Source organism: Anser cygnoides, chromosome 3 (genome assembly GCF_040182565.1).
Source record: "Anser cygnoides isolate HZ-2024a breed goose chromosome 3, Taihu_goose_T2T_genome, whole genome shotgun sequence".
In the NCBI taxonomy this organism is placed as follows: domain Eukaryota; kingdom Metazoa; phylum Chordata; class Aves; order Anseriformes; family Anatidae; genus Anser; species Anser cygnoides.
In genome coordinates this window covers 60,696,061-60,709,465 of record NC_089875.1, presented here as the reverse complement: position 1 = coordinate 60,709,465, position 13,405 = coordinate 60,696,061, and the positions used below count along the sequence as shown (strand labels likewise).

Sequence of the window (13,405 nt, the reverse complement as noted above, 5' to 3'; positions counted from 1 at the left end):
AAAAATGTATTTCTGTTACATGACTGAGCCTTAATCACCTCACTCACCATAAAAAATAAAAACTGTACCAGAACCAGGCCGTCGTACCTAAGGAGGTTCAAGATGAATGCAGCCACTACCAGTCAAGAGATCAACTAAGTTATCAAGACACAGTTTACTGAAAAATTTGTCTTTCAAGGTGACCAATACATCATCAGTTCAGGGGCCAAATCTTTCCTGTAATCTTCATTGTGATTTTTCCTCACTCAGCTGCCAGTAAGCAGGACTTCCTGGAAGGAGGCACTGCTTCACATACGAGCAGCAGGACCTAACAGTTAATTACCGCACCGCATACACAGAATTGAGGCTGCACAAACAACCTTAATTATTTCTGAGCTCTACATCTTTGACTTTCTAAAACACACCATTCATTTGTAAAGTTTTTCTGAAATTATATGTTTAACATTGCATATACCGGCATGCAATCTTCAAATAACACTAACATTTATTTTTAAGCCTCTCTAATACGAACACATCAAGTGGTTACTAGAGCTCTTCTTTGGCCTTCTTGTTATGATAATAATTCATTATTTCGGCTACATTGATAAAACCAAAGTATATCTTTCTCTGGGTTCTTCCTGGGATCTTAGGATGAGTACCAGAGTACTTGGCAGTAGATCTTAACTTTACATGCTGCCCCCAAATATACATAATTTTTATCAGAAATAAGATTTTGTTGCTCTACGGAAACTGTGCAATTGATTTCTTAGAGACAGCCACAGACTACTCTAGTAGCAACACAAACATTTGTCACAAGAAACTATTAATTCATAGTAAAGACAAGAAACATTTGGAGTTCATGCAGGTTTTCTTTTAGTTCCTTAAGTGTCGTGTCTTTCGCTTTCCAAGAATTTGCTTGTTAGCCGTTTTGGTAATTATACTGCCTGACTGCCATAATTTGCAGCTCTTACCCTTAGGAGGCATAAAATTCACTTTTTTTTCACCCCCTCTGGTCTTCAGGGAAACCTTTTCTCTCTGACTAGCCAGCTTCTACTTTAAAGGTGTTCCATGATTTCAAAACCTATTGGAAAGGATTCTGCAGTTCTCCGGTGTTAACAACCCCTGAAAACTAAACCTTCCAGGGAAGTAACATGCGTAAAAATTGGTTGCTACAGAAAATAAATCAAAACCAACACCTCTTAGTCTGCTTTCCTAAGGGAGCTAAAACAACAACAAATCTTCCATTGGCTCATCACATTGCTTCTACTTGGATATATGTAGGTAGTGCATCTATCCAACAAGTTGGTGTTAAAAAAGTATTATTGTCATTTTATTTGGTGCCTTTGTTACCGGGGAAAACTCCACCATGGTGCTGGCTGGCTTGTGTATAGTGGACAGAACAAAGAATAAGTGTTAAACTTAGTGCTTTGTTCTTCAGATCTATTTTTATATTGTATTACAGGAATGAAATCACAGCATTTGTAAAGTAAAATGTCTAAGTGCTGCACCTTGCACTAATCAAAATCTATTTAACACCAAGTTTTAAACATTCAAGAATAAAAAACAGAAGTAATTTTAAACCAAACTCTTCAAGTGTTCAGTATTTTGCAATGAATGCCTAGAAGTTGAGACTAGAAGTTGCACAGACCTTTGTATTTGGTTTAATGTTTCTAATAACTAAACTACAAACTGTTTACAATCCCAAAAGGTTTGTAGACACTGACCTAGAAAACAGTTTGCAACGGAGTTTCCATTAAGCTGTTTCTTCACAACTTTACATAAGCAGTACAGCTGAGACAGATCAAAGCCTGACTTCATTCACCGTAGAGTAGCCTTACTGATGAGAGGGCTGCTAACTTCCAAAAACACAATCACATGCTTAAAAAAAATATTCTGTAGTATGTACATGTATAGGGTATATTAAATCAAGTTGCACAGGCAAGTTTCGTTGTGAAATTTCCTGACTTTTTAGTGCTTGGACTTGGAATCTTCAATGTTAACGAGGAGACTGCATTATGTACTGGCACATATTAGTCACCTAAAGCTAACAACAAAAACACACAAAAAAAACACAAAAAAAACCACCATAAACGTAAAAAATATATAGTTAATTTTATAACCTCCCGCCAACAGATTATCGAAGCAGTTTAGGAAACCTAAATGCTGCATTCTCTGACAAAGCTGATTTGGCAGACCAAATTACCCTGCCACCAGATGGGGAAAATGACATGTTTTGCCAATATTTTCCTTTCCTTTTCACCAGCTGCACTCCTCCTCCCCTTTCCCTACTGAACTGCATCCTTTGCTCTTTTTCTGATCTTACTGCCTGCTCCTCCTCCTCTCGATCCTGAACCTTCTACCTTGCACTTCTCCCACCTTTCTACTTTTTGCCCTTGTAGCTTTGTGGCCAGCCGTGTTCCAACCCAAACACCTCCTCCCCACCTCTCCCTCGTGGCCTCAGGTCACCTTCTCCTGCAGGTCGGTCCAGCAGTGGAGGAGAGCAAGCCTCTGCTGGCAGTCGGTGTGCCTGGTGCAGGAGCAGCCTGCAGAGACTGGAAGCAGCCCGGGAAAAGTCCTGCTCAGCCCTGGCAGCTCTGGGGAGGAGCGTGCTTGCTCGGTCTGTGGGGATGGCAAGTCACGCCAACGCTGATGAGCCCAAAGCTTCGGTGAAGAAGGGTGCGCCAGTTCAGCCAAAAAAAATGGACAAAAATTTAGCACTCCTATGTTTAATACAGCCCTGTTAGCTACGAGCTGACTGTGACTTGTGTTGCCAGTTTGGATAGCTTCTCATGGAGACAGGAGGAAGCATCGCTATAAAATCAAATCTCTCCTCGAAGCTTGGTGGCTTTAAACCAGCCCTATGAGACTGCTATGAAGATTTTTTTCAAGAAGAAAAAAAAAAAAAAGCATTATTTTGCCAAGTCTCATTCTTCAGACTTTGGTCCAGTTGCTGAAGATGAGAGAAATAAAAGAAGGAAAGGAAGAACAGAACCCAGCAAAAGCAAAACAGAGGCTGAACCATTTAAATCTTACAAAGTTATAAAGAGCCTGAAATGAGCCTCCTTTAACGGGAAACGTTATGCAACCTTAATTATTTGCCATCTGCCTTGTAAAATTCAAATCAAGCATAAGAAGGATAAAATTCTCACCCAGTTATTTTACCATGCAAAACATCTTGGTTTTACAACACCACCAGGAAAACGTTTCACGGAATTACAGCTCTTTAGCCCACAGAGGCTCTGTCTTTATTCTGGATAGAGAGGCAAGAGTTTACACCTCTGAGTCTCCTACCTCCTCGCAGCAGCTCAATGGTGATGGACTGGTACCAATAAAAATGAAGCAAAACTCTGCTATCACCAGGAGTGGAATAAATACTGCATTTCATGAAGGGCGTCTGAATTGTCCTCCAGAGACAATGAGAACACGTTAACAATAATTTACACAGTGGTTGAGTCTCTGTCTTTAAACACTAAATGTTTTACAAGGATTGCTAGACTAAACTATAGCATACCATGTGTATCTTCAGAACTTTTTATAGAATATGTTCTTGGCACAGATTCTCTTGTTTGGTCAACAAAAATAGAGAAAAATGTGATGGTCAGGTGAGAGTGTTTGTTGCAAGTGACTCAACTGTGCTACCGGAATATGCCCAAACCCAGTCTACTCCTTTGTAACATGCATTAAGTGCTCCATTGCAGCATCACATAAAGATGTATAGATTACAAAATGGTACCAAAAAGAGAAGAGATGAGCAACATAATGTTGCAATGGTACTGTCTGACTCCAGATAGCAATGCACCCTCCACCACACTCGGAGTCACACTGAGCACCCAGGCAGCCTGCTCCAGGGCCTGGCAGCCAGGGGCAACAGGTCCAGTGGCTTCAGCAGGGGCAATGAGACCTCCCCTCTGTGCCCTTAGAGGGGGAGGCAGGGATGGAAAAGCACTGACGACTGCTTCCCCTTCAGGCAAGTCACTCAGCCTCTGTCCTCCAGCTCTTCCCTGTAGGCAGGGAGACGCGGCTGAGAGGCTGCTTGCCAGAGCCATTACCTCTTCTTGTGTGCAACCACCGAATTGATCTGGCTCCGCACCAACAACGCAGTGGTTCTCACAAATTACCTCCAGGATCCCCAAACAGACAACTCTGGGGCTTAACCAGATACTGTCGAGTTTTTGCTTACATGGGAGGCAGATGCCGAGGCTTGGTTACGCCAGACTCGGGCCACGCAGCTGAGTCACCGCTGGCATCAGGCCAGGCGCCAGCTGCTGCCCAGGCTCCCTGCTTTGCAGTGGTGGGAGATATCTCCAAAACGGCCTTTCCTAGAAGGCTACCCTTTCTGAGCCGTGCCCTTCTGACTCCCATTCCACAGGGAGCCAGGGGCTCTCAGTGGTGCTCCAGGCCTTCATAGTTCATTACAAAGACCGTGGACTCAAAATGACCGACTCACAGAGGTTAAGCACTAGCAAAGTCCCACTACAATTCCAGATAAGGCCTTTGTAATTAACAGAGCCTCACCAACTACAAACAAGCTCCAGACAAGTGCTTTCCATCGTTCTGCCAATCTTCCACAGTGATCCAAAGCTAGCGCAATTGCTATGCTGAACGTCACTGAGAGCAGAACATTAGCTTCTCAAAACCACGCTCCACAAAAGCGCTGACAGCCCCTGTCTTCCTGTTGACCCAGACGAGCATTAAGTTATAATTGCTCATTTCCTCTACCTGCCTGTCCTTTAATCAAACTCCTGTTTCTGTATGCATACCTGCTGCACCACCCAACCAGACCTGGACATTCGTGCTGCGAGCAGAATGATTTCTTCCAGTGCAGACAAGATTTGTTGCCACCTTAACTCCAGACGTCCCTTCTTGGTTAACTCATGTCTCGTCCCTTTCGTCTGTGAGAGAACAGGATTTTCCATGGGACGGGGCAGTCAAGAGCTTACCGCTAATGAGGTCCTGAACTACTAAAAGATGAAAGCACTTGGGAATGTGACTGAAATAATATGGTACGTGACACCTTGTTGTTTTGTCTTTGTTCACACAACATATGTTTTAAAGCCAATCACTAGCGTTATTCACATAGGGTGCAGCTGTGTAAGACATCACCTTGCTCTACAGCCCCTTGACAGCACAGCCAGGGAACTCGAGAACATCACTGTCTATTGCCTGAGCAATGAGGCTTCATATCACAGATACACAACAGTGGACACAACAACAAGATGCACTTTGTTTCTGTTCAATACACTTTAAAACATTAATTCCAAAAATTGAAGTGCCAGTTAGCTTAGGTTCGTAAGTGCTTACCTACTGCTGTGCCAGCTTTGCAATTAAAAAAAAAAAATCAAACTCATCAGCACTTTTTACTTCAATAAGCATCTCTCTTACTTTTAATAGAATATCAGTGCCAGAAGCTGATGCAACTAGAGAGAAGCAGTCTGCAAAACCAAGCAGTTTAAATGTTCCCTCAACCTTTACATAATCCACCAGCTCATCTGTGAGTAGTCCAGAAGAGCACCTCCCCGTGTCGATTCACTGATCACCTGCAGCAAGAACTTTTCTGGAGTGCCCTGAAGCGATCTCCCAGTTCCTAGCACCCAGCTGCACTGCCCTTCCGAGAAAGCAGCTGAAGACACCCACGAGTTCCACAGCCTGTGACTGTGGGGCTTTCTCCAGCTCTGACATGACAGCAGCAGCTCCCCTTCTCAGTCAGGAGGTCTGCAGCAAACACCATTTTTCCTGAAGAGACTGCACCCACACGCTGCAGCACTCCGAGCGTGCAAGCTGCCTCATCCTGTCTTTGCAAATCCCGTGAGGCTACGGCTCTGCAGCTCTCTATGGACTTCTAACTCCTCCTGCTTGCTCCTCACACTGAACACATTTGCGTACAGGCATTTGAGATGCACCCCAATTCATGGCGTTTTTACAGGGAAGGTGTGAGAGCCCCTGGCGAGCCCACTGTTGTATGTTGCATCCCTGTGCAATCTCAAGCAGCAGTGCTGAGCCCCAGCCCAGGTCCAAGGACACCAAAAGCAGCTCTCAGCAGAATTGGATGCAGAAGCCAGAGTTGCTGCAGAAATGGAGCGTGCCAAGCTCAAGTAGCAGCCCAAATGCACCCAGGCACCCTGTATGAAGTTGGCCCCAAAAGCTGCCGAGCAGTTCACAACACTGGGCTGCTGCAGTCCCTAAGTTAAATAGCAAATGGAAACTGCAAAGGTTTCCAACTCCAGGGTGTCACTTCCACCACCCTGGCCCTACAGAGTCACACACCCAGCAGGTCACATTCCCAGCAGGTATGTGACTAGTTTAAATAAATCTGTGTTTAGCAAACTCAAAAAAAAATCTTAATAAGGAAAATTACAATAGTTAACCTCTTTGTTCCATGCCCTTTACCAGCTGAAATTCTAATGTTGTAATTCCAGACATAGGTTTCCATTTCATGAGAAACTGTGAGGTGAATGAACACACCCCTTGCAAAAACGGGGCTGTGGAGCCACTACCAAATGACTGGGTTGGTTCTGTTAAAGAAGGGGCTACGCTTCCCTTCCCTTTTCACCCTGTAAATTTAGGCTGAAATGCCGCCCGGGGCTCTCCAGCTGGCCAGCCCCAGGCCGGGCAGGGCCTGGTGGCACACTCCCTCACAGGCTGGGTGTTGGCTCTGCGGGCCATACACAGCTTCACAGGCCTACATCATGACAGACGAGTGGGGAAACTTCTCGTTCCTTTTAAATAGCTTGAAGAAGAATCTGGGAAATGCTATTTCAGGGTCTAGAAAGCAGAGGAATAGAGTATGAAAAAATAAAGGCACAAACACACGAGGCCTACTGATTTCTTGGTCTAATGTCACTGCAAAGCCAAGTACAAAATGCTAGTGTTAGACATGTCCTTGGGATTTTCAGCGAGGTTGCAGGAAAACAAGCTCTTTAGGAACTGGCTGTAGCTGTCAAGGCAGGACAAAGTGCTGGCCTTTCTTGCTAAATTATAGTTCTTTTCAGGACTCTCATACAATACAGACTAATTGGGGCTGGAATTACACTGCCTGCAAAGCATGAAGTGCCCTGGCCACCACAGCTCCCCAGCAGGCTGCTTTTTAAGTTATTTATCTACAGAAACACAATCCTTTGGCAACTGTTGAACATCCTGACAGCTTTAAACTGTCAGATCTTTGGGCACAGGGATCCTTGTTTGGCACCTCCACAGCCTTGAACAACGGCCCTTGATTCCAGATGGGGCCGCATCAGTGCCACGGTGCTAAGCCAGCGAGAAAGGGTTTAGCTGCCCTTGATTTTTGAAATTCCAAAAGGGTCTAAGAAAAAACAATCCCAAACCCACGTGCTTTCAAACTACAAGTAATTAACAGTAATTAATCTAACAGTGAACTGATAATCATACCTGCATAATTAGCCGTAGGTAGTCCTAGCGGTCACCTCCTCCTAAACAACTGTTAATTAAGAGCTGGCTAAATTTAGCTATACTAATGAAACCTCCCACTTCTGCTACAGCTAGAGGAAAATGCAACTATAAGTAATATTCTTTAATCTGAGGCTGTAGGCAGAAAACGGACAAATCTGCATCCTACACACAAGCTTTATTTTGTCTACATTTGATTTTATGTTGATGACTAATATATGATATAATATAATATTATATATTATATTATATATATAATATTATATATAATATTATATATAATAATATGACTAATATTTTATGTTGATGACTTTTATGTTGAGACTAATACTCTCAAATCAGTGAGATTGAATCCTGAGCTGGGGGTTAATTTTGAGGCTTTTCTTCCTGAGTAAAAGTCTCCATGATTTTTTATTTTTCCAATAAATAATGTGAAATAACAATGCGAATTAAGGTAGTCCATTTTTTCCCCAGCTTACCAGAAATTAATAAGGTGATTTTAATTTTGGTAGAATTACAACTAGACTGGTAGAACTTGTTCCGAACTGCAGGATGTGCATCACTTCGTTCTTCTCCCCCTTTATAGTGGAATAAAGTGATGTATTTACATTGGCAAAACAGTATTGTACCACCGCAAAAGTACCTAAGTTCTAGTGAATGCTACAGACTGCTTGTCAGATCCCTGTTTGGGATCCTGATTCAGGTAGCATGCTGAATTACACATTCCAAAGGATGTGATTACACGAGAAGATAACTCTGGTAATACTGTAAACTTTTAAAACATTCTAGGGAGTTGTATTATCCTCCCCTTGAAAGAGTTACTGTTATATTTTGAGGATGTGAATTTGTCTGTGATGCTCCCAGCAGATCAGTGCTAGAAGAATAATCCTCTGTGTATGTTCCAAGGAAATCTCTTAAAGACATGGTAGTGAGTCATTTGGTCAGGAGCTAATGAACATTATGACTGGCTTTGGAAACTGTTCCTCCTCCTCAACACCTAATCTGTGATTAGATATTGTAATGATTAAGAGACTGTAAGCAACCTGGGAGAAGGACACTGTACTCCAGGTAGTCCACTGTACTACTGTGAGTCAGGCTATAAGATGTATTCAATAGGGAGTTAAAGAGCTTATGTATTTCCATATGTTAAATAACTCCTCTTCATAGCAGCAGCAACCAAAGCTCCCACCCTACCAGCACCCCTTCCTATACCTAACACCTAAATCTGCTCGAAGCCCGCTCTGTACGACTCAAGCACGTTCAAACTGTTCACCAGAGCTGGGTCCGAACTGGCTGGGGATCTGTAACTGCTGCAGAGCAAACTTCTACTTTAGTCCTGTCCGATGGAACATGACAGCAAAGTAAGTCACGAGGGCAGAAAGACAGGGAACAACTGTGGCCTCCTCTGGGCTTATTAGCTACAAATCGGAAGAAACTACAACAGTTAAATGGAAAAAAAAAAACCTCCTGAATTTCAGTAGTATCATCCAGAAAGTCTTGAATACATACCAAGCTCACTACTGGCTAAGCGTCACTACTTAGGACTAGTTAACATTTTTCCCCAGAAAAACTTTCAAAACAAATCTTATGAGAGCTTAGTTGTCTAAACACATGAAACACCGGACAAATAATTAACTATAACGTGTTCATTCTTCATATTTATTTGTAACCTACTTTCAGAAGAATCCTGTATTTTTTAACATATACTTTGCATGCCTGATGAGATCCAAAGCTCACTGCATTCCGCCGATCATGAGCTAGAAATGATTCCTACCACAAAACAATTTGCGTAGAACAAAAAGCAGCAGCCAACATGCCTCTAACCCAACCCCAAAGACACGGCAGCCCCTTCCCCTACAGCTGCAGCAGCTAGCGGAGGCTGCTGCTAGGAGCAGCCAACAAGCCAGCTGCATTTATGCACCACCACCGACAGGGAACGTGCCACCAAGACTTACTGTAACGCAGCAGGCGACCCAGGTTGTCCTGCTCCATCCTACCCTTACGAGCAAATGGTTGAAAACATTGGCATTTTTGCTCCTCTCCCCACTTCTGTCTAAGCCACGCAAGTGACCTGAAATAATAAGCGCGGGCTGATTAATCGCTGGATGCGTTCTCTTCTGCAGAGCTGAAAGGTCAGCTGGGGTAAAAGCGAAGGGTGACATGACGTGCAATACGAAACACCCCTCCTTTTAAGCTGCCACCTTGTTCAATGAACCAGGCACAAACCAAGGAAGATTTCTTTTCAGTGCATTCACTCAGGCTTACACGGACTGGTTGGGAAACAGTTGCTGAGCAGAACTGACTCAGAAGATGGAGAAAAAGCCTTTTGCAGGCCTCCCCTCCCCAAGGCTAAGTGCTTAACGGCGTATTAAAAATGTAGACATCTTAGTGCAGATTTCTAAGGATTTCTCTACGTTTACGTAACAGTTGGCAGCTCTCTCCTCGGTGGCTGAGAGCTTGTTTGTTTTGGTTGATTTTTCAAGTCTTCATTAAACCATCTGCAAGAGCGTACTGCCTCTACAGTTTTGGATGTGGAGGAAGGACGAGCAAACGCAGCTCCCCCTAACAGCCACGGATGTTGTCAGCGAACTGCAGGGGTTGGGGCCAGGGACGTAACAAACTGCAGCAACCATCCCAAGGCGGTTTCATATGAGACTGCATTTTAAAAATGCAGATTTCTATGCTTTCAACAGTATGATTTTGTTACGGGACAACTGAAGCTCTCATTATTTAAAATATATATATTAACAATGAAGTATCGGCAAATGTAGTACCACTAATTTCAGTGTGAGATTTCCAGAAGCACTTCATGTTATGCTGATGTCGACGAGCTGGAGACTAAACCCGATAGGAACAGAGTAAGGCAACACTGAGTTAAATCAGAAAACTTACAGTTTTTAACCAACAACCAAGAAATACTTTCTTCTCCTACCCCAAAGCAGTCCCCCTTGCTTCCACATGGTAGAGAAAATTTACTGCCAAGAGATTTCAGCTCCCTCAGTCTCTAACGGACTGCCCGAAGTCCCAAAGGCTAACACTGAATCCATTCCTAGTTTTGCCATCAGTAATATCATAACCTGTCTTTCCATAAAACTAGCTACAGAGCGAGTAGGAGAGCTTTGAATCTAGCAAGATGATTATACAGTCGAGTTTTTCCAAGGTATATAATTATCAAATTCTTAAATCACTTATTTAGGAGGCTGTAACAAGAGAAGGCATGCAGGCAGGCAGAGTTGTGTAGATTAAGCAATGTAAATGTTAATTAAAAGCGTTGGAGAAGGAAATCACACAATCACTCTGCATTAGCATGTGAGCTCCAGGCCTAATCACCATGTGGCGAGGGAAAGCCTTTCTAAGGGAAAAGCAAGCGGAAAGCTGAGCCCAGGCTTGGGAAAGGGAAAAGAGAGGGTCAGCTTTCTTACTGCTGTTTCCTGTCCTCACCCCTTCCACATCCTCCTCCGTGCCCAGGAGACTGGAATAGCAGCCTTTAACAAAAAAGGGCAGAAGCTGATGCTGATACACACTTAACGCTACAGCAGCCTCGAGAGGCTCTGTGGCCACCGTGCCAGCCAGCTGCAAGGCTGAAGCAGCAACGAAAGACCCCGATGAACATAACCTCTGCTTCCCTGTCTTATGTTTTTATTTCGCAGATGCTTCTATTATTGCAAATACATGTATTTCGCCACGACTAGAATGCATAAAGAGCTTCTTCCCAGGACAGACGAGCAGGCTTCGCAGACCATGGTCACGGCCCCCGCTCCAGGTTGACAAGCGGAACGAGGCCACGCTCGTGCATGTAAGTTTGCACGCCCTGCGGTGTCCGGGGGCATGCCTTCATTAAGCACAAGGAGTTCGGGGACGCTGGCTACGAGGCTTGTGGGACCGGGTCTCTCTCAGCAGCTGTGTGAAAGCTGCAGAAAGTGACTACCTGGAGCGTCAGCCTTGCTTACAGGTCGTGTTTAGGCATATCGTTTTGAAGTCTGCTGTAGTCGTACGGAATATCGCCTGTGTTTCTCCATGGATGCATTCAGGCTATTAAAGTCTGTAAGATTAAGAGCTATATTTGCATTCAGTGCAGCTGAAGGAAAGACTTGGTTATGATTTAATTAAAGGTAATAAATTCCCCCATCCAAATCTGTCCTCATGAGACTACCAGTACTCCTGTACTTTTGCATAAGTATAGGCTAAAGCGGCAGAGATTTTTTTTTTTTTTTTATAACCGCACAAAACAAAAACACTCTTCAGCACAAATACACTGTATTTTCATCAGCTAAAAGAACACAAATCAACCATGGCTGTAGCAGTATCAAGTTATTTCACGAGAACCTAGTTTCCAAACTACTCGTCGGGCAGGCCCAGCAGCAATACTTCTTGTTCAGGACGTTCCTAGGGGCTGTAACAGCACCACGTCTCCCACTCCCGGTCCCACATCCCTCTTAATGCGCCCTGTGCTTGCTCTGCAGTTCGATGCGGCAGTCAGCTGAAGCAGCATTTAGAAACGGAGAGCAGGGCACGTCACCAAGTTGAAACGCTCCCTCTTGGTAAAACGAGCAGAGAGCCAAGTGAAAAACATTGTGTCACATCACCAGCTTTTTAGAGATTAAATCTAGCATGTGCCAACGTGCCTAACAGCAACCTGTCACTGAAGTCCAGAGAAACTCAGCTTCCCAAGCGAATGCATCTTCAAGATCAGCTCACACCTCCCACACGCCCTCTTATGAGTTGCCCAGTTATCCTACATTTTAACCAGAACACAGAAACACTCCCAGCATACTAAGGCATGTTTTTATATAGGTCTCACTAAGAAGACACCAAACAAAATGTAATGTGTCATCAATAAGGTAGGTATTTATACGCTTGCTGCCTTTTCCAAGTGCTATTTGCAGGTATTAGAACAAGAAACTAAGAACACTAAAGTAGGCTTTGCAGTAAGAGCCTTAGAAGCACCAGATACCATGAGCTGCCAGTTTCAAGGACTTCTTCAGCTTTCCATAAAGAATCTGACATCTCTTGAGGAACTTCCATATTCTATATACATTCAGTCCTTCAGCCTGCTAGGGAGGATCTGCACTGCTTGGCTCTGCACCAAACTGCTTAAGATTTCTCTGTCTGCCAACATTCGTATGACTTCAGCTCCTCGAGTGCTGCAGTTGGTAAGAAAGTTGGTGAGAAGGCAGGCACAAGCGCCCAGCATCCCCATGGAGAGCTGGCAGCAGCGAAGGAGAGGGGCGTGCGTGTCCTCGGAGCAGCTGGGCTGTACCCAGCGGGGCTGCAGGGCAGGATGCGCCCCTTTGAAACGTACACACCACGTGGATAGACCGCTGAACAGTCAGAGCAGATCCTCATAGTTGTGGCATTTTGTGGTGACCCGGGGAAAGGCAGTTAGTTTTGCATTTAGATGGGGCGGGTCTACCTCTGGTTAACTGCTGGGATCCACCTAGGATAAATTTTATCCAGTGAGTGACTGTGCTGTAAAAACTTAAGCGTGTGTCAACACTTTAACTTCCCATTCGTTTGCATCCTTTTACCATTAAAAAAGGCAGGAAACAAGCACACCGAAACAGTATGCCTTTTCTCTATTAATCACCAACTGTGTTAAATTATTTCCAGTTATCTGGACAAGAACACCAACACTTTGTCACCATCTCTAGGGACATTACAGTAGTTGTTCTATATACAGCCGAAGGACAGATGGCCTTTTTTTTTAAAAAAAAAAAAAAAAAGGTATGCTCCGAAACCAATACTGACACCTTCCTCCTCACCTCAGCCCTGTCCCCCAGACCCTGCCTGGGTCATCCTTGCGTTTACCTAAAACAAAAACTTGAGTTTGAATCCTGCCTTCACTTAGGCAGCTCAAGTGATTACAGGATTTGAAGTTAAAGAAAGACTTGAGCTTCCTGTCTTTCTTCCCGCACATTAAAGAAGTTCAGGGACAGTTAGTTACCACTAACTTCCATAATCCAGTGTAGCATGGAAAAGGACGAGATAGTGCACGATGCACGAACTACAAGAAATAAAATTA

The 13,405-nt window shown here is 44.0% G+C and overlaps 1 protein-coding gene across 8 annotated transcripts in view; it reads right to left on the bottom strand.

Moving 5' to 3' along the window:
- Positions 1–13,405, bottom strand: part of MAP7 (microtubule associated protein 7) — a 112,651-nt gene that overhangs the window by 65,132 nt on the left and 34,114 nt on the right. The window contains exon 1 of one of the 8 annotated variants that reach the window (XM_048075728.2): positions 9,339–9,390. The exons of the other annotated variants lie outside the window; for them this stretch is intronic. Within the exon in view, the coding sequence (XP_047931685.2) occupies positions 9,339–9,375 (37 nt within the window). The 5' untranslated portion in view covers positions 9,376–9,390. Of the gene's footprint in view, positions 1–9,338; positions 9,391–13,405 lie in introns of those variants that run through there. 8 annotated transcript variants of the gene reach the window in all.